The following is a 19,286-nucleotide window of genomic DNA, read 5'->3' as shown; positions in this document are numbered from 1 at the left end:
TTGATATTTAAATGGGAGTAACTAAGGTATGCTATGTATGATTTCTATAAAAGTTATTTTATCTAATGGTTTAGGGAATTTTTTCCTAGATGGTCAGCAAAAAGCTAACTACTAATACCTTCGATTTAAATATGAGGGCTTTATTAGCATCTAGCTGGAAGTTGAAAGCTGAAGCTATTTTTGTGGCTCACTCTTGGAAGTGATTGCAGACTCTTTTGTGCTCAGCAGAAAACTCTGAAGAATGGAGACCTGTTAGAACCTCTGGGTTTGGGATTTCTGCACCATAGCTATAGTAAAGATGCTGGGACCTCTGCCCCAGAAGGCATTTCCCTGGTAGAAAAGAGGCATCAGGTCTCTTCCTTCCTTACTATGTACACCTCTCTTTCTCTGGTCAACTAGTTTCTTTTGCTTTAACCATATTGCCAGGTTATACACAGTGTTGGTAATTAAGATTAGAAAAGGTATTGTCAGATGTGTGGCTATGGGCTGGATAGTATCAATTGACTAACTTCGTCAAGATGTTCCTATCTATGTATAGGAATTCTTAGTTTGTCAAGGCCTCTGTGCTGACTTTCCTACCCTGCTAGAGATGGCTCAGGGCCCCAGGCATCTGTCCTTCTTCCTTTTTTTTTTTTAAATTGTGGTAAAATATATATAACATAAAATGTACCATTTTACATTCTTCCCTCTTATTAGGCTGACATATGATCAGCCCCCTGGAAAGGCTTTCCTTCACCTCCTCACTTTTTAGTCCCCTAAGGTCTCCTTTAGAGTCTATCTTTTTATTTTATTTTACTTTTTGAGGAAGATTAGCCCTGAGCTAACATCTGCTGCCAATCCTCCTCTTTTTGCTGAGGAAGACTGGCCCTGAGCTAACATCCCTGCCCATCTTCCTCTACTCTATATGTGGGATGCCTGCCACAGCATGGCTTGCCAAGCAGTGCCATGTCCGCTCCCGGGATCCCAACTGGCAAACCCCGGGCGCCGAAGTGGAACGTGTGCACTTAACCTCTGTGCACTGGGCTGGCGCCTAGAGTCTATCTTGTGCTTTCCCTAGGTGAGTCTCCTCGAGATCCCCTAGGACACACTGGTTGGGTCCTCTTTTGGTCTTAGTGCCCAAATATTACAGCCCGTGTGTCTTAGATCATATACTGTAGTCTTCTGACTACTTTATGTTGTTTTACCTTTTTACATATTTTTGCATAATCTCTCAACTAGATTGTCAATTCGTGGAGGGCAGAAACTACTTTATACCTTGTCTCCCCCATCATTCCTGTCACAGTGATTCATCTGTAGTGGGTATTGAATTATTTCTTGGATACTTGTGGATTTTGTTGACTATTGATGACAGCAGCTGATGCTAGATTCCCTAGTCCCTGCTGTACATCCTTCTCTACTGTCATGAAAGGGCGTTATTCTGGACCTCAAGACCATGAAGAGAAGGAGCAAAAAGAACTTGGAATAGAGATGAAGGAATAAGAAGAGATGGAAGAAAGTTGAAACACAGGAAAAGGTTAAAGAGAAAAATGGGGCAAAGAGGAAAATAATCCACAAAAATCCAGATGTGGTAGAAGGTAGATTTTTTTTTCCCCTTCCTAGACCTCACTCAGGAGCATGTTAACACCATTTCCTTTCTGGGGCTAGGTAGTAAGGATCTTGACTGTTTTGGTGGCTTGGCTGCACATAAAGGGACTCAGTGGTGTTTTAACCAGTTCAGAAATTTGACCAAAGAGGCTAGGCAGAAACAACTTGTTTAAGAGTAAAGAGGAAGGAATCACACACAATCTTCCTCTTCCAGGCTGGCTAAAAACTAGCATTGTTTTTATTATTGTAATTAATACATATATATATTTTTTGCTGGAGAAGATTGGCCTTGAGTTAACATCTGTGCCAGTCTTCCTCTGTTTCTGTGTGGGTCACCACCACAGCATGGCTGATGAGTAGTGTAGGTCCACACCCAAGATCCGAATCTGTGAACCCAGCTGTCAAAGTGGAGCATGCTGAACTTAACCACTACGCCATGGGGCCGGCCCCTGTAATTAATAGTTTTTGAGACGGGAAGGAAGAATTTAAGTGCTGAGTTTATAGAATGGTTTTCACAGGTGTTTTGGTTACTCTAGCTCCCCTGTTGCATGTGTCTCTGAGAGTGGAGATCAATAGTCGTCACCCACATTGCTGCTGATTTCCCCCATTAGTCATGGTGCTGTTTGCACCACTCTGACCTATTGAGATATTTATTTATTTTTAAAGTTATACTTTTTCTTTTTGGTGAAGAAGATTGGCCTTGAGCTAATATCTGTTGCCAATCTTCCTCTTTTTTTTTTTCCCTCCCCAAAGCCCTCCAGTACATGGTTGTAGATCCCAGTTGTAGCTCCTTCTAGTTCTTCTGTGTGGGATGCCACCTCAGCATGGCCTGATGAGCGGTGCTAGGTCCACACCCAGGATCTGAACCGGCAAACCCTGGGCCACTGAAGCAGAGCTCGTGAACCTAACCATTCGGCCACAGGGCCAGCCCCTGAGATATTTAATTCTTTCATATGATTTAGATACTATTTGTTTAGTAGGAAATGTGACATGTATGTAGTATAAAATTATAGCCTTATGAATAGCTGTCTATGAACAAAAGCTGAGTTTGAGGAGTGGCTTGAATTTTGCAGTGATATTTATGTCTTTGTTACTTGTGTTCTGGCAGTTGCCTGTGGATGAGCCAGTCTAGTATAAAGTTAAGCCTTGTATTGCCTTTTGGTGTTTGAAGTCTCTTAAATAGAAAAATCCCAGTTGTCTGGGACGCTGGGCATTTGGTTTAGTGAGGGCCCCTGGTATCAGAGGGTAACTTCCTGTATGAGTTCTGGGACCAGTCCATGAGTAGGATCATTAATTGAGAAAGCAAAGTGCCCACGAAAATCAGATCAAGGGTTGGGGATAGACAAACTAAAAATACGTATCTGTTATTGGGGGGAAACTACTGGTGTTCAAATAATGGCAAAACAGAAGCATTGTTTTGAGAATGAGCTATCATCCTACACAAATGTAATAGTCATGAGAGATGAGATAATTGCCAAGTGAGGTATTGTCATAGGACGGGGAAAATCTCTGATGAATATTTTTAGTGATCATATATGAGTCTTTAAAGAAAACAAATCTCTTTTTTTTGATGAAGACTGGCCCTGAGCCAACATCTGTTGCTGATCCTCGTCTTTTTGCTTGAGGAAGATTGTCGGTGAGCTAACATCTGTGCCAGTCTTCCTCTGTTTTATGTAGAATGCTGCTACAGTGTGACTTGATGAGTGGTGCTAGGTCCATGCCTGGGGTCAGAACTTGCGAACCCCAGGCCGCTGAAGCAGAGCGTGCGAACTTAACCACTATGTCACTGGGCCAGCCCCATAAAGTTACCTTTTTTACACACTATGTTTTTATATGAAACTTATACAAAGGTTATTTTATTGTTACTATAGGTGAGAGAGGTCCTTTCTAGTATTAACAGGCATTTTTATTGCAAAATGTGCAGTGGTTAGCCAAGAAGAAATTTGTCACTCATTGACTCCACTTACTACTGTTCCATGAAACTCATGAGGCATTTGCTATCAAGCTGCTTGGGAAGGGGCTCAGCCCTGGTGGAGCCCCAGATAGAGCCCAGACTGGCTTTCATTGATGATGAGCCGGTAGTGTCTCCGGTATTGTGTGCTTCTCTCAGCAGCATGTTAGGGGTGTGGGCAGGAGAGGTGGAATTTTGCTCAGGGCCCTACCCAGTGCTTAAGAAGGGAGAAGAAATGGACTACTTTGGGCTGGATCTAGTCCATGGAGCTATGGTGAGCTATCTGAGCTTTGTGCTGACAAGAGAATCTTGAAGGTGGGGTAGAGTGGTAGTGCAGGTAACAGAAGTCCAGGCCATGGTTGATTAAGCATGGGGGTAGGAAAGTTACCTTCTGGGCTGGAGTGGCAGACTAAGATGTACAGGTAAAAAGGAATAAAATGTGGAGGATCATGAATGCACCTTGAGGTGTCGACTATTAGGGTAAAGGAATAGATTTTTTTAAACTTCTTCAGTGCTAAACTGTGCTGCTCACTTCTCAAGCCTAGTGTTCCTCAGATAGAGTTGGAGAAATAAGCTGGTTATTATGAGTGTTTTTACTGTGATTCTTTTTGCTTTATGAATTGCTGTATTAACTGTAATAGAGCTGGGAATATGTTCCCTGGAACAACACTATGCTGCCACCCTCTTGCTTGAATTTGTTGCCAAATATAGTGTTTGCTATTCAGCAAACTGGCTGGAAAATCTCTTAAGAATCTTCTTCTGTGGATCATTTTTCCCCTTTGTGAATGAATCATCATGAGTTTTCAGGGCTTTTGACTTTAAGTGCAGAAATCTTTATAGTCCCATGTTTAAAACAAGCTGGTTTCTATGCATTTGTCACTTGTAACATGAGCAATTGATGTTCTTAGCACAAAATACGTTATATTTAGCCTTTCTCTTAAGTGGCACTAGGTTTTTGTGTAATATCTGGAAAAGACTACTTTTATTTATTAAATCAACTTTATTGTATCCTAGTATAGCTGAATTTTAAGACCATTTTCTTTTTATTTATATACTCATTAATTTACCAAGTAATGGGCTGTTTTTTTTTGGTTACTATTCATGGGAAAGTATCTTCAAGCTGGGCCTAGTAACACTGAGTGTTTGTGTGCCAAGCAGCCATCAGATTTCTATTTTTATGATCTGATGTCAGGTTTCTTTGCGTGCCTGTATCTCAGTAGAATCTACATTAAATTCCTGTGTTTCAAATAGTTGATTGTTAGTGGATGTGTTGACATACTTCATGATGCTTCAGTCTGAAAGTCTGATGTGTTTTACTGATGTATAAATTTATTTTTAAAAGGGACATGAGAAATGTCCAGCGTGACAGTGAGAATTGCCTAAGTACAACTGGTGCTAGAGTTGTCTCTATCTTGCCAGCTTAGAAAGGTTATTGTCATCATTGACTTTGTGTGCTCACTGTGTACCTGGCACCCTACACAACATGCTCACTGCCTTCCAGAAATGAAGCTCTTCATCAGATTCAATGCCAGCTTTCCTTCTAGTTTGTTCGTTGTGCTTTCACACTACCTTAGGAACCATGTAAACTGTGTAATCATGGGGTAATTCTAATCCCACGTTTGAGTCCTAATGCTGAATGTATTTATATTTAAATTTTATTATTGAGATGTTACTACAGTATTAAAAATATCATTCATAATTCCATTAACCTAAAATAAAAGTGTTCTTCCTTGCTTATTATCCTTCAGGTCTTTTCCATATTCATACATAATATTGCTGAGCTACAATTCATTCATCCATTCAGCTAATATTTATTGAGCACCTACCATGTGCCAGGCACTGGAAAAATAGCTATAAATAAAATAGACAAAAACTCCTGCCCTGGTCGACATTACATTCTAGTAATCATTATGTACTTGTATTTATATATTCTGCTTTTTTCATGTGTATTTCAAACATTTCCCCCTGTTTTTACTTCATCTTCATAAATTACTTTAAAAGGTTGTATACTGGGGGGCTGGCCCGGTGGGCAGCGGTTAAGTTTGCACATTCCTCTTTGGCAGCCCAGGGTTTGCCGGTTCGGATCCTGGGTGCAGACATGGCACTGCTTGGCAAGCCATGCTGTGGCAGGCATCCCACATGTAAAGTAGAGGAAGATGGGCACAGATGTTAGCTCAGGGCCAGCCTTCCTCAGCAAAAAGAGGTGGATTGGCATCAGATGTTAGCTCTGGGCTAATTTTCCTCAAAAAAAAAAAAAAAAATGTTGTATAGTATACCATCTTGTTCTTGAACCATAATTTTCTCAAGCTTTCCCTGTTGGGCATTTAGATGAGTACTTTCATGTTACAGTTGTTGGGGACTGGTTATATTGCTGTGAGCATTTTCATGAATGTGGCCTTTGTATCTGTTGGGCCTTCCCTAGAGCCTGGGCTAGTGGCCAAATGATTAGGTTCCAGTCCCTTTTCTGCCATTTAATATAATGTGACCTTGGGCAAGTTCCTCAACATGTCTAAGCTTAAGTTTCCTCGTCTGTAAAATAATGATTATTATACCTCCTTCACAGCATTAAATAAGATAATGCTTATAAAGTGCCTGGCACATGAGTGTTGAAACAAATGCTTGGTCATGATGGAGGCAGGGCAAGAGTTGAACAATGGGAATGTTGCTTTCACATGTTTGCTGTTGTTCCTTAAACACATTCTTAGGATTGTGCTTTTGAGTCATAGGGGAGGAGCCATGTCAAGGAAGGTTCTGGGTAATGTATTACTGACTGGAGCCTCTGAGTGTGCCTGTGGTAATTGGGTCATGTACTTTGAATTCTTTTGCCTTCATCCAGAGCCTCTGGTGCCCTTCTTCTGGGGCCCACTGATATGAAAAGTAAAAATAACACACAATGAATTTTGAGTTGGGACCAGGAAAAGGATACAAGGGAGTATAGCCTGTCTCTTGTTCCTACATTTCTGGACGACTGCAACGTTTGATCTTGTGCCTGCATTGACAGCACTCCTTAATGAAGTGCTTAGTTGATTTTGGGATTTTTGTTATTGAGGCACCCCTTAGTTTTCTATAACTTTTGCTCTGTCCCAATCTCTCGGTCTCTCTTTTTTTCTAATTTTGTATTTGCCCCTATTGCTCTAGGAAAAATTTAAAGGATTAGATTTTTCTGCCCAAAAGAGAAAAGAGTTATATGAAAGATTTAAGAAAATTACAGAGTGAGACATCAGGAAGCTTCTCATCTTGCTTTTCCTGAAATGTGTCTGCCCTGTGGCTTGATTACTTAAACTGACATGAACTGTCAGAATTTGAAGCTTATGTTGTGTTTCCTTTTCTTTGAACTATCATGAACATTTATAAATATGAAATAGTTTTACTGTGATAACCACAAGTTATCGACCATAAATAGAGAAAAATACAGGCAGGATGAGAGGTTCATTTGGAAATTTTAACAGGAGAACAGAGTTGTTCTTATAATTGTGAACAAAGAGTAGTCTCTTATATGGGAACGTTGCTCTGTTTGACTAGCAGTTTCTTTCCTGGCCAGTACATGTTCTACCCACTCTCATTCCTTTATCTCTTATTTTAGGCTTTGACTGGTCTCTTCAATGCTCTTACCATCATTTTCTGGGGTCTGTAGATCACCTTTCCTCCTTTTACAAGAAATAACTCCAGTGCCATCAAACTTAGCTTCCTGGATTCTCTCTCTTAATTGGTGATACCACCATCCACCAAGCTGGAAGCTGAGGATTTTTCTCTTGAATCCTTTTTCCCATGAAGCCCTCTCTGGTCTCCAGGCAGAGTTGGACACTTTTGTCTTTGTATCACTGTGAGCTTGTTTCTTGGTATGTACTTAATGCTGATTGGAAATTAGTTCTTTGTGAGCCAGGGCTTGAACTGTTTGAGATAAAGGACCACATTTTTTCTTTGTACAGCAGCACCCAGTAAAAATACCTGGTTATGTTTATACTCAGTAAGTGTTGCTTGTTGTTGATCTGACTAAGCCCAGGTCAATAAATGCAAAAGTTGAGAATTTAACCTCAAAGCTCTACTTCTGTATGCCCCCATTTGTAAATAAAGGACATGCTTCTCAAAGGGCTTCCGAGAAGCCAGCTGACTCTGAAGTAGAGATAGTATATACCTATTGGATGTGTGGTTCCTGCTTTGGGGTTCATGTCAGAATTAGTTTTGGCAGTTCTCATAGGAAGCCTGAACTTCATGCAGATGTATTGAAACAGAGTCTTGAGAGGTGAAGCAAGGTATTTTACATTATATTCATGTACAAGTACAAAAAGAAAAAATTGTGAAATGATTCAGGTTATCAGAAGTGAGGAGAGAGGAGTGTGTCCTTTCTTTGGCTGCCGAAAGAATGTATCCAACATTCAGGGTGTACTAGTTTTGTAACCAGCATGGGAGTAGGATATAAACTACCCAACTATACTGGCAAGTTGGATAAGTTTCCTCTGATATTTTTGATATCTCAGTGTAACTTCGTATTTCATTGATTATCAAGATAAAAGTGGGTTCGTGTACATATTAATAATGAGTAGGTATAAAAGTGACTAATAGTATCTGCAATCATAAATACGATGTGAATGTTTTAAAAGTTTTCAGTTTTATGACACTGTGGTAGAACATGTCACATCTTTTTTGCCAGCTTGTTAGCATTGGCTTCTGCTTCAAGATAGTTGGCTGCCCTCACATACCTTTGTTCTCCCTCCATTTGCTTTTGTTTGGTGTTCAGATGTCTGTAGCAGTTTTATTTGCAATAGCCAAAAACTGGAAACAACTCACATATCCACAAACAGATGAATGAACAAATAGTGGCATGTCCATAGAACAGCATACTTCTCAGCAGTATTAAAAGAGTGAACTTTGATATAAGCATCATCGATAAATCTAAAAATAAGTATGCTCCATGATGGAACTCAGGGGGAGAAAAGAATAAACACTTTCTGATTTCAATCATATAAAATTGTATAAAATGCAAACTAATCTGTTGTAAAGAAAAGTAAATCTGTGGTTGCCTGGAGAGTTGAGGAGGGCAAGGATAAAGATTATTAAAGAGTGCAAGGTAAATATGGGGATGCTCTTCCATTTTTAAATATGGAATTGAAAGTAAAGACATATACATGTAATAAACTCATAATAACAAAGAGAACAAGGAGGGTAGTGGCATGTGGGGACATCATTGCACATGGGAGCCAGTTTGTCCAGCAGATCTTTGAAGAGGCTATGGGCTCTGATTTTGCTGACAAAGGCTGGAAGAGATAAGTGCACTGCAAATGGGGGGATTAATTAAAAGTCTATATGTAGAATACAACCCTACCTCTGCTTGGCCTCTAGGCAAAATAATCAGCTTATTATTAAGTAGCATAACCTGGAGAGAAATAGGGACCTTAGAGAGTGTGGGATTTGGCTGACCTCATTTGTCATTTTGGGAGCCCTCAAGTCTTGAGTAATAGCTGCCACTGATTGATCACCCTGAAGAAAAGCCTGTCAATTGACAGATTCTGTCCATGTATAGAGTTAGGATTCATTTTCTTGTTCCCTCTTTTAAAAATTGTAATATTCACATAAAATTAGCCATTTTAAAGTATACAATTCATGGCATGTATTCACAATGTTGTGCAACCATCATCTCCATCTAGTTCCAAAACCTTTTCGTTACCCCAAAAGGAAACCTGGTACCCATTAAGCAGTTACTCTCTGCGCCTCCCAGCCCCTGCCAACCACTAGTCTGCTTTCTGTCTCTAGGGATTTACCTATTCTTTATATATCATATAAATGGAATCATGCAATATATGACCTTTTATGTCTGGTCACTTTCACTTAGCATAATGTTTTTGAGGTTCATCCAAGTTGTAGCATGTATCAGTACTTCATTCCTTTTTTTGGTGACCCTTTGTTTTTTTTTTGTTTTTTGGGGAAGATTAGCCCTGAGCTAACTACTGCCAATCCTCCTCTTTTTGCTGAGGAAGACTGGTCCTGAGCTAACATCCATGCCCATCTTCCTCTACTTTATACGTGGGATGCCTACCACAGAGTGGCTTTTACCAAGTGGTGCCATGTCCGCATCCGAGGTCTGAACGGGCGAACCCCAGGGCGCCGAGAATCGGAACATGCAAACTTAACCACTGTGCCATCAGGCCAGCCCCAAGACCCTTTTGTTTTTTAAATGTGAGTGGCTAACCAGGAATCTCCAGACCTTTGAGGAAAACATGCAAAATGAAAGAGAAAGAGAAAAATGGACCTTAGTTGAAACAGACCAGTAGATAATTTTGCTTGTTTTTAAAAGCACACTATTCAGTATTCTCCAAGATATTCAAAAAGATGTGGCATCCATAAAACAATCAGAGATGCCATCAGGAATAAACAATCAAAATAAAAAAGCCTGTAGAGTGAATTATAGGTTTGCAAGTTAAAATATATTCCATAGATAGATCAGAAGATAAAATCAAGAAAATCTCTCAATGTAAAGCCAAAATACAGGCAAAAAGATGTATGCAATAAAAAAGACATTAGAGGATCAATCCAGAGATCCAATGTCTACTAGAATTTCTGGGGAGTGAAAGTAAAACATTGAAAGGAGGAAAATACTTAAAGTATAAGGAGAGGAAATTTTCCAGGAGCTAAAGGAGGAGCAGTCTTCGTATTGAAATAGTCTACTCATTGCCCAGAAGAATAAAGAAAGATCCACTGCTAGAATTGTCACTGAAATTTCAGAAAAATAAGGATAGACGGAAAACCCTAAAAGTTTCCGTAAAGATATATCACATCTTCTAAAAGAGATGGAAATCAGATGTCTCGTCAGCAACAGTGACAACAGAAGACAGTGGAGCACTGGTCTTCAAAGTCCTGAGGGAAAGTGGTTTTGAACCTAGAATCCTGTCATTGAAAAGTAAACTCATTTTTAGACATGATGGGCTCCCGAAACTTACTTCCCTTTTACTTTTTCTGAAGTGGCTACTTGCAGATAAAAATCATAAAAGAGGAAAATAAAGAATTCAAGAAATGGTTGAACTAATCTAGTAGTTCATTGAAAAGCCTCGTGATGTCACTGTACAACAGACCTGGAGAGCAGTCAGCCCAAGTTTGAAGAAAATTTTGATGGGATCCAAGAAAAATTTCTTCAGGAATAGGAAGGGGGTAGATTCCAAGCAATAGGTAGAATGAAGAAGCTGGAATTGGGATACAATGAAGAAACCATAGAACTCTTTTCCAGGGGCGAGGGAATTAGAATTCCCATGCAAAGCAGAAAAACTACACACAAAAAATTACGAACCAAATATAAAGCAAACATGTGGCACAGTGTAATTGGTGGTGACCAAATAATGTATTTGTGCCTAATGTATGAGCATTCTCCTCTGAGTGGCCCAAGGGAAGTGACATTGGAAGCACAAGGAAGAAAATGAAATTCTCATCCTGTAAATAATATCTCAAAGTTATGAAGGTAACTGATAGAGGAACTGAAAATAATGATTTAATTATAAAAAAAGTAGGGATTTGGAATGGGGAAAATGGGGGAGTGTTTTTAATAAACTAAGTCTGATAGAGAATTATGGGCATACTCACTGATGTTCATAACAACTGGAAGAACCTAGACAAATGACTGGTAGAGATTTCTCGGGAATAGGAAGACTGGGACGATCCGGGCAGGGGGCTGGTAAGTGGGGAGAAATGGGATGTCAGGTGTTGTTCCTTTTTATCAAAATGCTTTTTATTGACCATTTGATTTTTTTTGTTTCTTGGTAATTGGGATAGGTTAAGAATTTGTTGATTCCCAATAAACAAGTGTTTTCTGAGTAGTGTCTTGTTGTTTTGACTTTTAGATAGCTGCTGAGAGAGATGAGGAAAAAATAGTTTGACCTCTACCATAAAAAAAGTAAAGATCTCTTTGCCTTTAGTTTCTGCCCCCTCATTTTTTAGAATGATGAGAGAAGAGGAAGTAAAACTTTTTTCCTACTTCCTTTTCATATTTTTCTGATATATCCAGTAAAAGCACCAGTTTGATTACCTTCCTCCATTGAAAAACAAAGTGGCTTTTCCAGACTCCAGCCTGAATTCTTTCCTTCTCCTCTCCATAACCCATATGTTTGATTTTTGCCTCCTCAAACCTCCTGTCAGCATCTCTGCCCTTGCTGCAACCCTCAAAAGACCTCTCGGCCCTCCATCCTTTTTTTTTCCCTTCTCCAATGCCCCAGTGTGTGGTTGTATATCCCTAGTTGCAAGTCTTTCTAGTTCTTCTATGTGAGCCACTGCCAAGGCATGGCTACTGACACACATGTGGTGTGGTTCTGCGACTGGGAAGTGAACCTGGGCTGCTGAAGCAGTGAGCACTGAACTTCAGCCACTAGGCCATCAGGGCTGACTCTCCATCCTTTTTTTTAAAACCTTCTTCAGAAGTGCTGTATCTGGCCTCTTTCTGCATACCCTGAGAGCTTGGAAGACCTTGATGCCTGCCTGGGCTCTGGAAGAGGGTGTGGATGTACAGTGCCTTGAGACTACACCATAGGACAGGCAGAGGCTAGTGTTAGGATATAGGACCTACTACTGCCCCAAGCGTTGTTCCAGGTGCTTGGGTACGGCAGAGAAGGAAATTGTTTTAAAAAATCTCTGCCCTGAAGGAGCTTCCATTCTGATGGAGTTTTACATGAACAGAAAGGTTATAAAAATAGTGTTATATGTTTTGAGCATAGCTAAAGACAGCAGTCAATCTCTCTGGCTTTGAAACATACTGTTGGAGTCTGTGGCTTTGTCAGTAAGATGTGCTAACCTCTCAGATGTCCTCTGGAGAAGAGGGAGTACCTGGATTGTATTGCCAGATAGTATTTGATATTCCCTCTCCTTTGCTTCCTCATAGTAGCAGTAGCTGGAAGAGACAAAGCATTATTTGAAATAATTTTTGGACCACATGGGCTTGTAGCTGAAAGTACATGGTAGGAGACTTGGCTTTTAGTCCTACTATGTGCAAATCATCAGGTAGCAGCTCTTGCTTGCATTTTTTTTGGTTGTAGTTACTGGTCATGACCTTGGTTCATAGACATTCTGGACATCCTGCCTATATGGCATCCCCCTGAAAAACTGTTAGAATTCTAAAAGGAGTTGTAACCAGTCTTTTGTACTAAGTACTTCGCAGAGGATTTTCATTGAAATGTACCCTAAAAGATATGCTGGCTGAGATTTATTTCAGAATAATCTAGAGGGTAGGTGATAGGTGAGGTACAGGTCCAGTGGGCTTAGCCATTCATTGATGTTGGAGCTGGGTGATGGGTATATGGGTTTCATTATACTCTTCACTTTTGTAGGTGCTTGGAATTTTTCACAAAAAAAAGTACCCTTATGGTCAAGGAATGATGGCTTTCATATTTTTGCTTTATTGTATTTGCATAAATAACTTCATTTAGTGAGGTCTTTGGGGTTTTTTGGTATTGATTTTAATGATCAGAGACCATAACAGGACTGAATTAAGGTTAGACTGGAGAGAAATCTTCAAATTTGTGTTTATTAATCAGATTTTTAAAAGCATGCGTAACGTGTGGATGCCTCGATTACAAGTCAGCCCTCCCTTCATGGAAACCTGTAAAGAAAAAGTGAAAGGAAATAGTTACAATCAGATGCCAGAGAGCTGAGCTTGTAGAAGCTGAGAGTATGTAGGTGTGAAGTATGGGAGAAGTGAAGGCCCACTACTAAGGTCAGAGGCCCTCTGGGACCCTACTGCTACCACCACCGCTGCTGATTTTGCCCCATTCTAGGCTGGTGTTCACCTACTCCTTTGTCTCTGTGCTTTGATGGTGTTTCTTCCTCTTATCCCTTTAGTACCTTCTTGCCTCACCCCTGACTCCCAGAGACCTGAATCCATCCATCTTGATCTCCTTGGGCTAGTTTTCCTATATCATGTCCCTTTGTACCCCAGGCCCAGAAGCTGACCCACAGTTCACTTCTTTCCTTCATCTCTGCTTTTTAGTGAATGACCACTAGTGTTTGTTGACAAATGTGATCGGACCATGAAGTGGCTTAACACAGGCTGAGGCATGGACACCCATTTGTGTAGCCTTAAAAGATTTCAGGCAGTTGGCAAGTAAGAATTCTAAATAAAAATTGAAACTACCACCTGTATTTTTTCAGGCCGTTGATGCTCACTGCCATCAGCTGCATCCTCCCTATGGCACTGGTAAGTGTGGGAAGGGCTGGTGACAGTTTTGGTGGGCTGCTGGATTTCTTTTTTCTGGGGGAAAAATCTATTTGCAAACTATGTTATTAAGTTGTCCCCAAGGGTTGGACAGGTTGAACCAGCAATAGGAGGCTAAAAAGGTGAAGAAGCAACTGACCATACTCATGGGTTTCTTTGGAGAAGTGTTGTTGTCAGTGCCTTGATCTTTACATAAAATTAGCATGTTCCATGCATTATTTTGAATAATAAGTATAAACTATGCAAGTGCTCTGGGATGTCGAGTAATAACTGTTAAATTTCCTGAAACTCTTAAAATATTTCTCCCAAGGATAGATGTTGGCTGTGTATTAGAAAGGGTCCAGAATGTCATGTGTGCTTATTGTTTCCTTCAGTATCAGGATTTATCTCCCTCTGGTGTTTGAAGTTCTTTGTGGTCAGGAGATCAAGAAATGTTTGTTCCAATGATTAATATAAAATTCTCTAGGGACTTACTTGAATTTTTTGGGGGGGTGGAAGGGCTTGGTGGAAACCAGAAAAGAAATTTGTAGCTCTCATTTACTAACAAACTTTAGGTGGACTTGGAGACCTGCGATTAGAAAAATTATTTATCTCAATCTGCTTTCTGCTTTGGGACCTAATCGAGAAAATACAATAAAGTTGAAACATAGAGCTGGTCAGCAAGTCACAGAATTGCTAAAGTAAAAGTTGACAACTAGATTGCTGCTGGAGTTGCCTTGGATAAGCTCCTGAAAGTCTGCAGGCTGTCTCCTTGTAGTGAGTGGGACAGAGGCCACACAGTGATTGAGAAGTTTTATCCTATCATCAGGGTGGTCTCCATTCCAAGCTGACAGTTTGATGTTTATACTCTTTCATTTCTCGGGTCTCTGAAGCCTTTAGATCATTGAAGAAAGTGCCTCCTGAATATCTAATGAAATGCTGAGGTTGTAGACGTGTAGGCTGTTAACCATGTCAGGAACTGCTTGCTGGTAACAGCAGCTAAAGCATTCATATACACTTCATTACGTCTCTGTGAAAAAATCTTACCATCAGTGGCCCATATCCTGGATTTTCCCCTCCCTGCACACCCTCCAAACCCTACTTGTGAAGCAGGGATAGAATTGTGCGGCACATTTACTACATTCTTTTTTTTTTTTTTTTTTTTTTTTTGAGGAAGCTCAGCCCTGAGCTAACATCTGCCAATCCTCTCTTTTTGCTGAGGAAGACTGGCCCTGAGCTAACATCCGTGCCCATCTTCCTCTACTTTATATGTGGGACGCCTGCCACAGCACGGCTTGCCAAGCAGTGCCATGTCCGCACCCGGGATTCGAACTGGTGAACCCCGGGCCGCCGAAGCGGAACGTGCGCACTTAACCACTGCCCCACCGGGCTGGCCCGTTACGTTCTTTATTAAAAAAACAGAAAGGAGACCTTGACTCCTCAGCAACTGTCTACTAATTTAGGTATCTGTGCGTAAGTGGTAACTACTAAACATGTTTTGAAGTTCTGTATCAGGGAAATATCATTTAAGTGTCTGTCCCAAACACAGACTATAGAGGATGACACGAGATGTTTGCCTGTGGCCTTTGGGAAATACTGATGGTCAGCAGCAAAGTCCTTTTTGACATGCATATACCTAAGTGCTTCCCAAAATAAAGATCTGGAAACCATCTGAGAGTTGAGATTGTAAGTGCAATGACAAAACAAAGCCAAATTGGATTGGTAATGCAGAGCAGTGTCCAGGGTAAATGACAACAGAAGGGACCCCGCAGTACTTTCAAGCTGGAGGGAAAGCTCTCCAGAGGCTTCTGATTCATTGTGGGTCAGGTTTGAGAACACGGGGAAAGAGGCGGGGAGGATGGGCTGCACTTGGTCTCTACTCTGACGCCGTCTTTGACTCTATGAAAGCCTTCTCACCGAGAGACTTGAGGGCACCCTTCAGTCTTTGATGAACTTTACACCACTACAGTCACGTGCCGCATAGTGACGTTTCAGTAAACAACAGACCAAAAATACGACAGTGGTCCCATAAGATTAGTACCGTATAGCTTAGGTTTGTAGTAGGCTATACCACGTAGGTTTGTTAAGCACACTTTATGATGTTCACACAATGACATAGCCTAACGATGCATTTCTCAGAATGTATGCCCATTGTTAGTCGAGACATGGCTGTATTTGCCCTCTCTTCACCTTGATCAGTCACACTCCCTTCCCCAGCCCCAGGGAAAGTGAGAGAGGAGTTCTTATCTTTGGGGCTATGTTCACACTGACCAAGGCTTAGGCACGAATGTGATTGCTCAGAGACAGGCCAGGGAGTGCGAAGAAGGCAAGCCTAAGAGCTGTGCCTTGTGGATAAGCAACATTTAAGGAGCTGACAGACTTGGAGCATAGCATCCAGTGGAACACTAAGAACATTTGGTCTGGGAGGTTGAGAGCGAGCCAGAGAGAGTGTTATGAAGTTATCAGCATTGCAGACCCACGTGGAAGTTATATCTATTTATGCTAAAATTCGCATTGTATAAACAGATCATCTTTGGTCAAAACTGTGTTAAAACTCTGAAGGGGAATTTTTCATTTTGAGGCGTAAGTAAAAGGTCAGAGTGAACTATTTGATGCACTAAGTATAAGGGTCAACCCTTTGTTTATTGAAACATTTGTTTATGCAAGTGATTGCCATTGAATTAAATTTGGCAAACTTTCCCTCCTTGACTTCTATTATGAAAATTTTAAAACATACAAAGAAGTTTAGAGAATTATACAGTGGGCATCCACATACCTACCATCTAGATTATATGGTTGCTGACCTTTTCTACATTTGCTTTATCATACATTTACCCATCAATTTTATTTTTATACAGCTTTATCGAAGTATTGGTACATTCCATTATTCACCCATTTTAGATGAATTTTAGTAAATTTATATGACTGTGCAACCATCACCGCAATCCGAGTTATAGAACATTTTCATCATCCTAAAAATTCCCTCGTAGCGATTTGTAGTCTGTCCCCACTCCCAGGCCCAGGCAACTACTGATCATCTTTCCGTCTGTATAGTTTTGCCTTTTCTGGGAATTTCATGTAAATGGAATAGTTCAATATGTAGTCTTTTGTGTCTGGCTTCATTCACTTAGCGTAATGTTTTTGAGGTTCATCCATGTTGTATCATGTCAGTAGTGCTTTCTTCTTCATTGCTGAATAATGATTTTCCTTTGTATGGATATATCACATTTTGTTTACCATTCGTCAGTTGATGGACATTTGGGTTGTTTCCAGTTTTGGGCTATCATGAAATATGCTGCTATGACCATTTATGTCGAGGACTTTATATGGACATAAGTTTTCATTTTTCTTGGCTAGATATCTAGGAGCGGGATTGCTAGGTCATATGTAAGTGTGTGTTTAATGTTTTAAGAAACTGCAAAGCTATTTTCTGAGGTGATTCTACTATTTTACATTCCCACCAGTATTATATAAGGGTACCAGTTTGTCCGTATCCTTGCTAGCACTCGATCATCAGTCTTTTGGGTTATGATCATACTACTGAGTGTAAAGTGGTTTCCTGTGGTTTTAATTTGCACTTCCCTAGTGACCATTGATGTTGAGAATCTTTTCTTGTGCTTATTTGATAGTCATAACTTTTTTTGGTGAAGTGTCCAAATCTTTTGCCCATTTAAAAAAATTAGGTTTTATTATTGAGTTGCATGAGTTCTTTATATATTCTGAATTAAATCCTATATCAGATATATGATTTGCAGTTATTTTTTCCCAGTCTGTGGCTTGTCTCTTCCATTTCCTTAATAATGTCTTCGAAGAGTAAAAGTTTAATTTTGATGAAGTCTGATTTGTCAGTTTTTTTCTTTTAAGGATTGTGCTTTCATTGTCGTTAAGAAATCTTTGCCTAAATCAAGGTCACAAAGATTTTCTTCTAGAAGTTTTATAGTTTTCAGTTTTACATTCAAAATCGGTCAACACTTTTGAGTTAATTTTTTATGGTATGAAGTAAGCATCTAAGTTCTGTGTTTTGTTTTTTATATAATGATGTTCAGTTATTTCAGAACCATTTGTTGAAAAGACTATCCTTTTCCTCCATTGAATTACTATGGCACCTTGTTCAAAATTAACCATAAATGTATGAGTTTACATCTGGACTCTGTTCTGTTTCATTGATCTGTATGTCTGTCCTTAAGCCAGTACCTCACTGTCTTGAATAGTGTAGCTTTAGAGTAAGTCTTGAAGTAGGATGGTGTAAGTCCTCCAACTTTGCTCTTCTCTTTCAAGATTACTTTGGATATTCTGGGTCCTTTACATTTCCACAGATTTTACGATCAACTATTAGTTTGTCTCAAAAAAGAAAAAAAAAGAACACCCTGCTTTAATTTTGATTGCTGTGTTCAGTCTATAGCTGTGTTGTCCAGTATGGTAGCTGTGATCACATATAACCATTGGGCATTTGAAATGTGGCCAGTTTGAATTGGTATGTGCTATAATTCTAAAATATGCAATGGATTTTGAAGACTTAGATGGAAAAAAAGATGTAAGTTCATTAATAATTTTTTGTGGATTGCATGTTTAAATAATATTTTAGATATATTAGGTTAAATAAAATATTAAAATATATTTTGTTTAAAATTTTAGTTTTCACTTGTTTGCTGCTATATAAAAATACATTTGATATTTGTATGTTGACCTTGTATTTTGTTACCTAACTAAATTCATTTATTAGTTCTAATAGTAGTTTTGTAGATTCTTTAGGATTTTCTATATAAACATTTTATCTAGGGATAGAAACAGATTTGCTTCTTTCTTTCCAGTCTTTATTATGTCTTTTATGTCTTTTTTTTTTTTCTTCCTTATTTCCCTGGCTAGGGCCTCCAATATAATGTTAAATGAAATAAGGAGAGTGGTCATTCGTGCCATTTTCCTGATCTTAGCATTCATTATTTCTTCATTGAGTATGTTTTTCATAGATGCATTAAGATTCAGGCAGTTCACTTTTCTTCCTAATTTGCTGAGAATTTTTTATCTTTAATGAATATTGAGTTTTGTCAAGTGGGTTTTCTGCATCTACTGAAATGATCATTTGGTTTTTTCCCCCCTTTATTTTGTTAAGTCAGTGAATTACATTAGAAGTTTTCACATGTTAAATCAGCCTTCCATTTCTGGGATAAACCTCACTTGATTATGATATATTGTCCTTCTATATTGCTAGATTTAATTTGCTAAAATATTTGGATTGATTTTTGTGTCTTTGTTCATAATGGATATTGGTCTGTAATTTTCTTTTATATTTTTGTCAGATTTTTTTTTTTTTTTAAGATTTTATTATTTCCTTTTTCTCCCCAAAGCCCCCCGGTACATAGTTGTATATTCTTCGTTGTGGGTTCTTCTAGTTGTGGCATGTGAGACGCTGCCTCAGCGTGGTCTGATGAGCAGTGCCATGTCCGCGCCCAGGATTCGAACCAACGAAACACTGGGCTGCCTGCAGCAGAGCGCGCAAACTTAACCACTCGGCCATGGGGCTAGCCCCTATTTTTGTCAGATTTTTGTATCAGGGTTATGGTAGCCTCTTAAAATGGGTTTAGAAGA

The 19,286-nt window shown here is 39.6% G+C and overlaps 1 protein-coding gene across 8 annotated transcripts in view; it reads left to right on the top strand.

Moving 5' to 3' along the window:
* Positions 1 to 19,286, top strand: part of ARIH2 (ariadne RBR E3 ubiquitin protein ligase 2) — a 47,382-nt gene that overhangs the window by 6,711 nt on the left and 21,385 nt on the right. For 3 of the 8 annotated variants that reach the window (XM_070575396.1, XM_070575399.1, XM_070575397.1), the window contains one exon: positions 13,658 to 13,703. The exons of the other annotated variants lie outside the window; for them this stretch is intronic. In XM_070575396.1, coding sequence (XP_070431497.1) covers positions 13,665 to 13,703 — 39 coding nt within the window. In that variant the 5' untranslated portion in view covers positions 13,658 to 13,664. The remainder of the gene's footprint in view (positions 1 to 13,657; positions 13,704 to 19,286) is intronic. 8 annotated transcript variants of the gene reach the window in all.

Source organism: Equus przewalskii, chromosome 15 (assembly GCF_037783145.1).
Source record: "Equus przewalskii isolate Varuska chromosome 15, EquPr2, whole genome shotgun sequence".
In the NCBI taxonomy this organism is placed as follows: Eukaryota; Metazoa; Chordata; class Mammalia; order Perissodactyla; family Equidae; genus Equus; species Equus przewalskii.
Note: the sequence above shows the minus strand (reverse complement) of the source record. Positions and strands in the feature narration are given on the sequence as shown.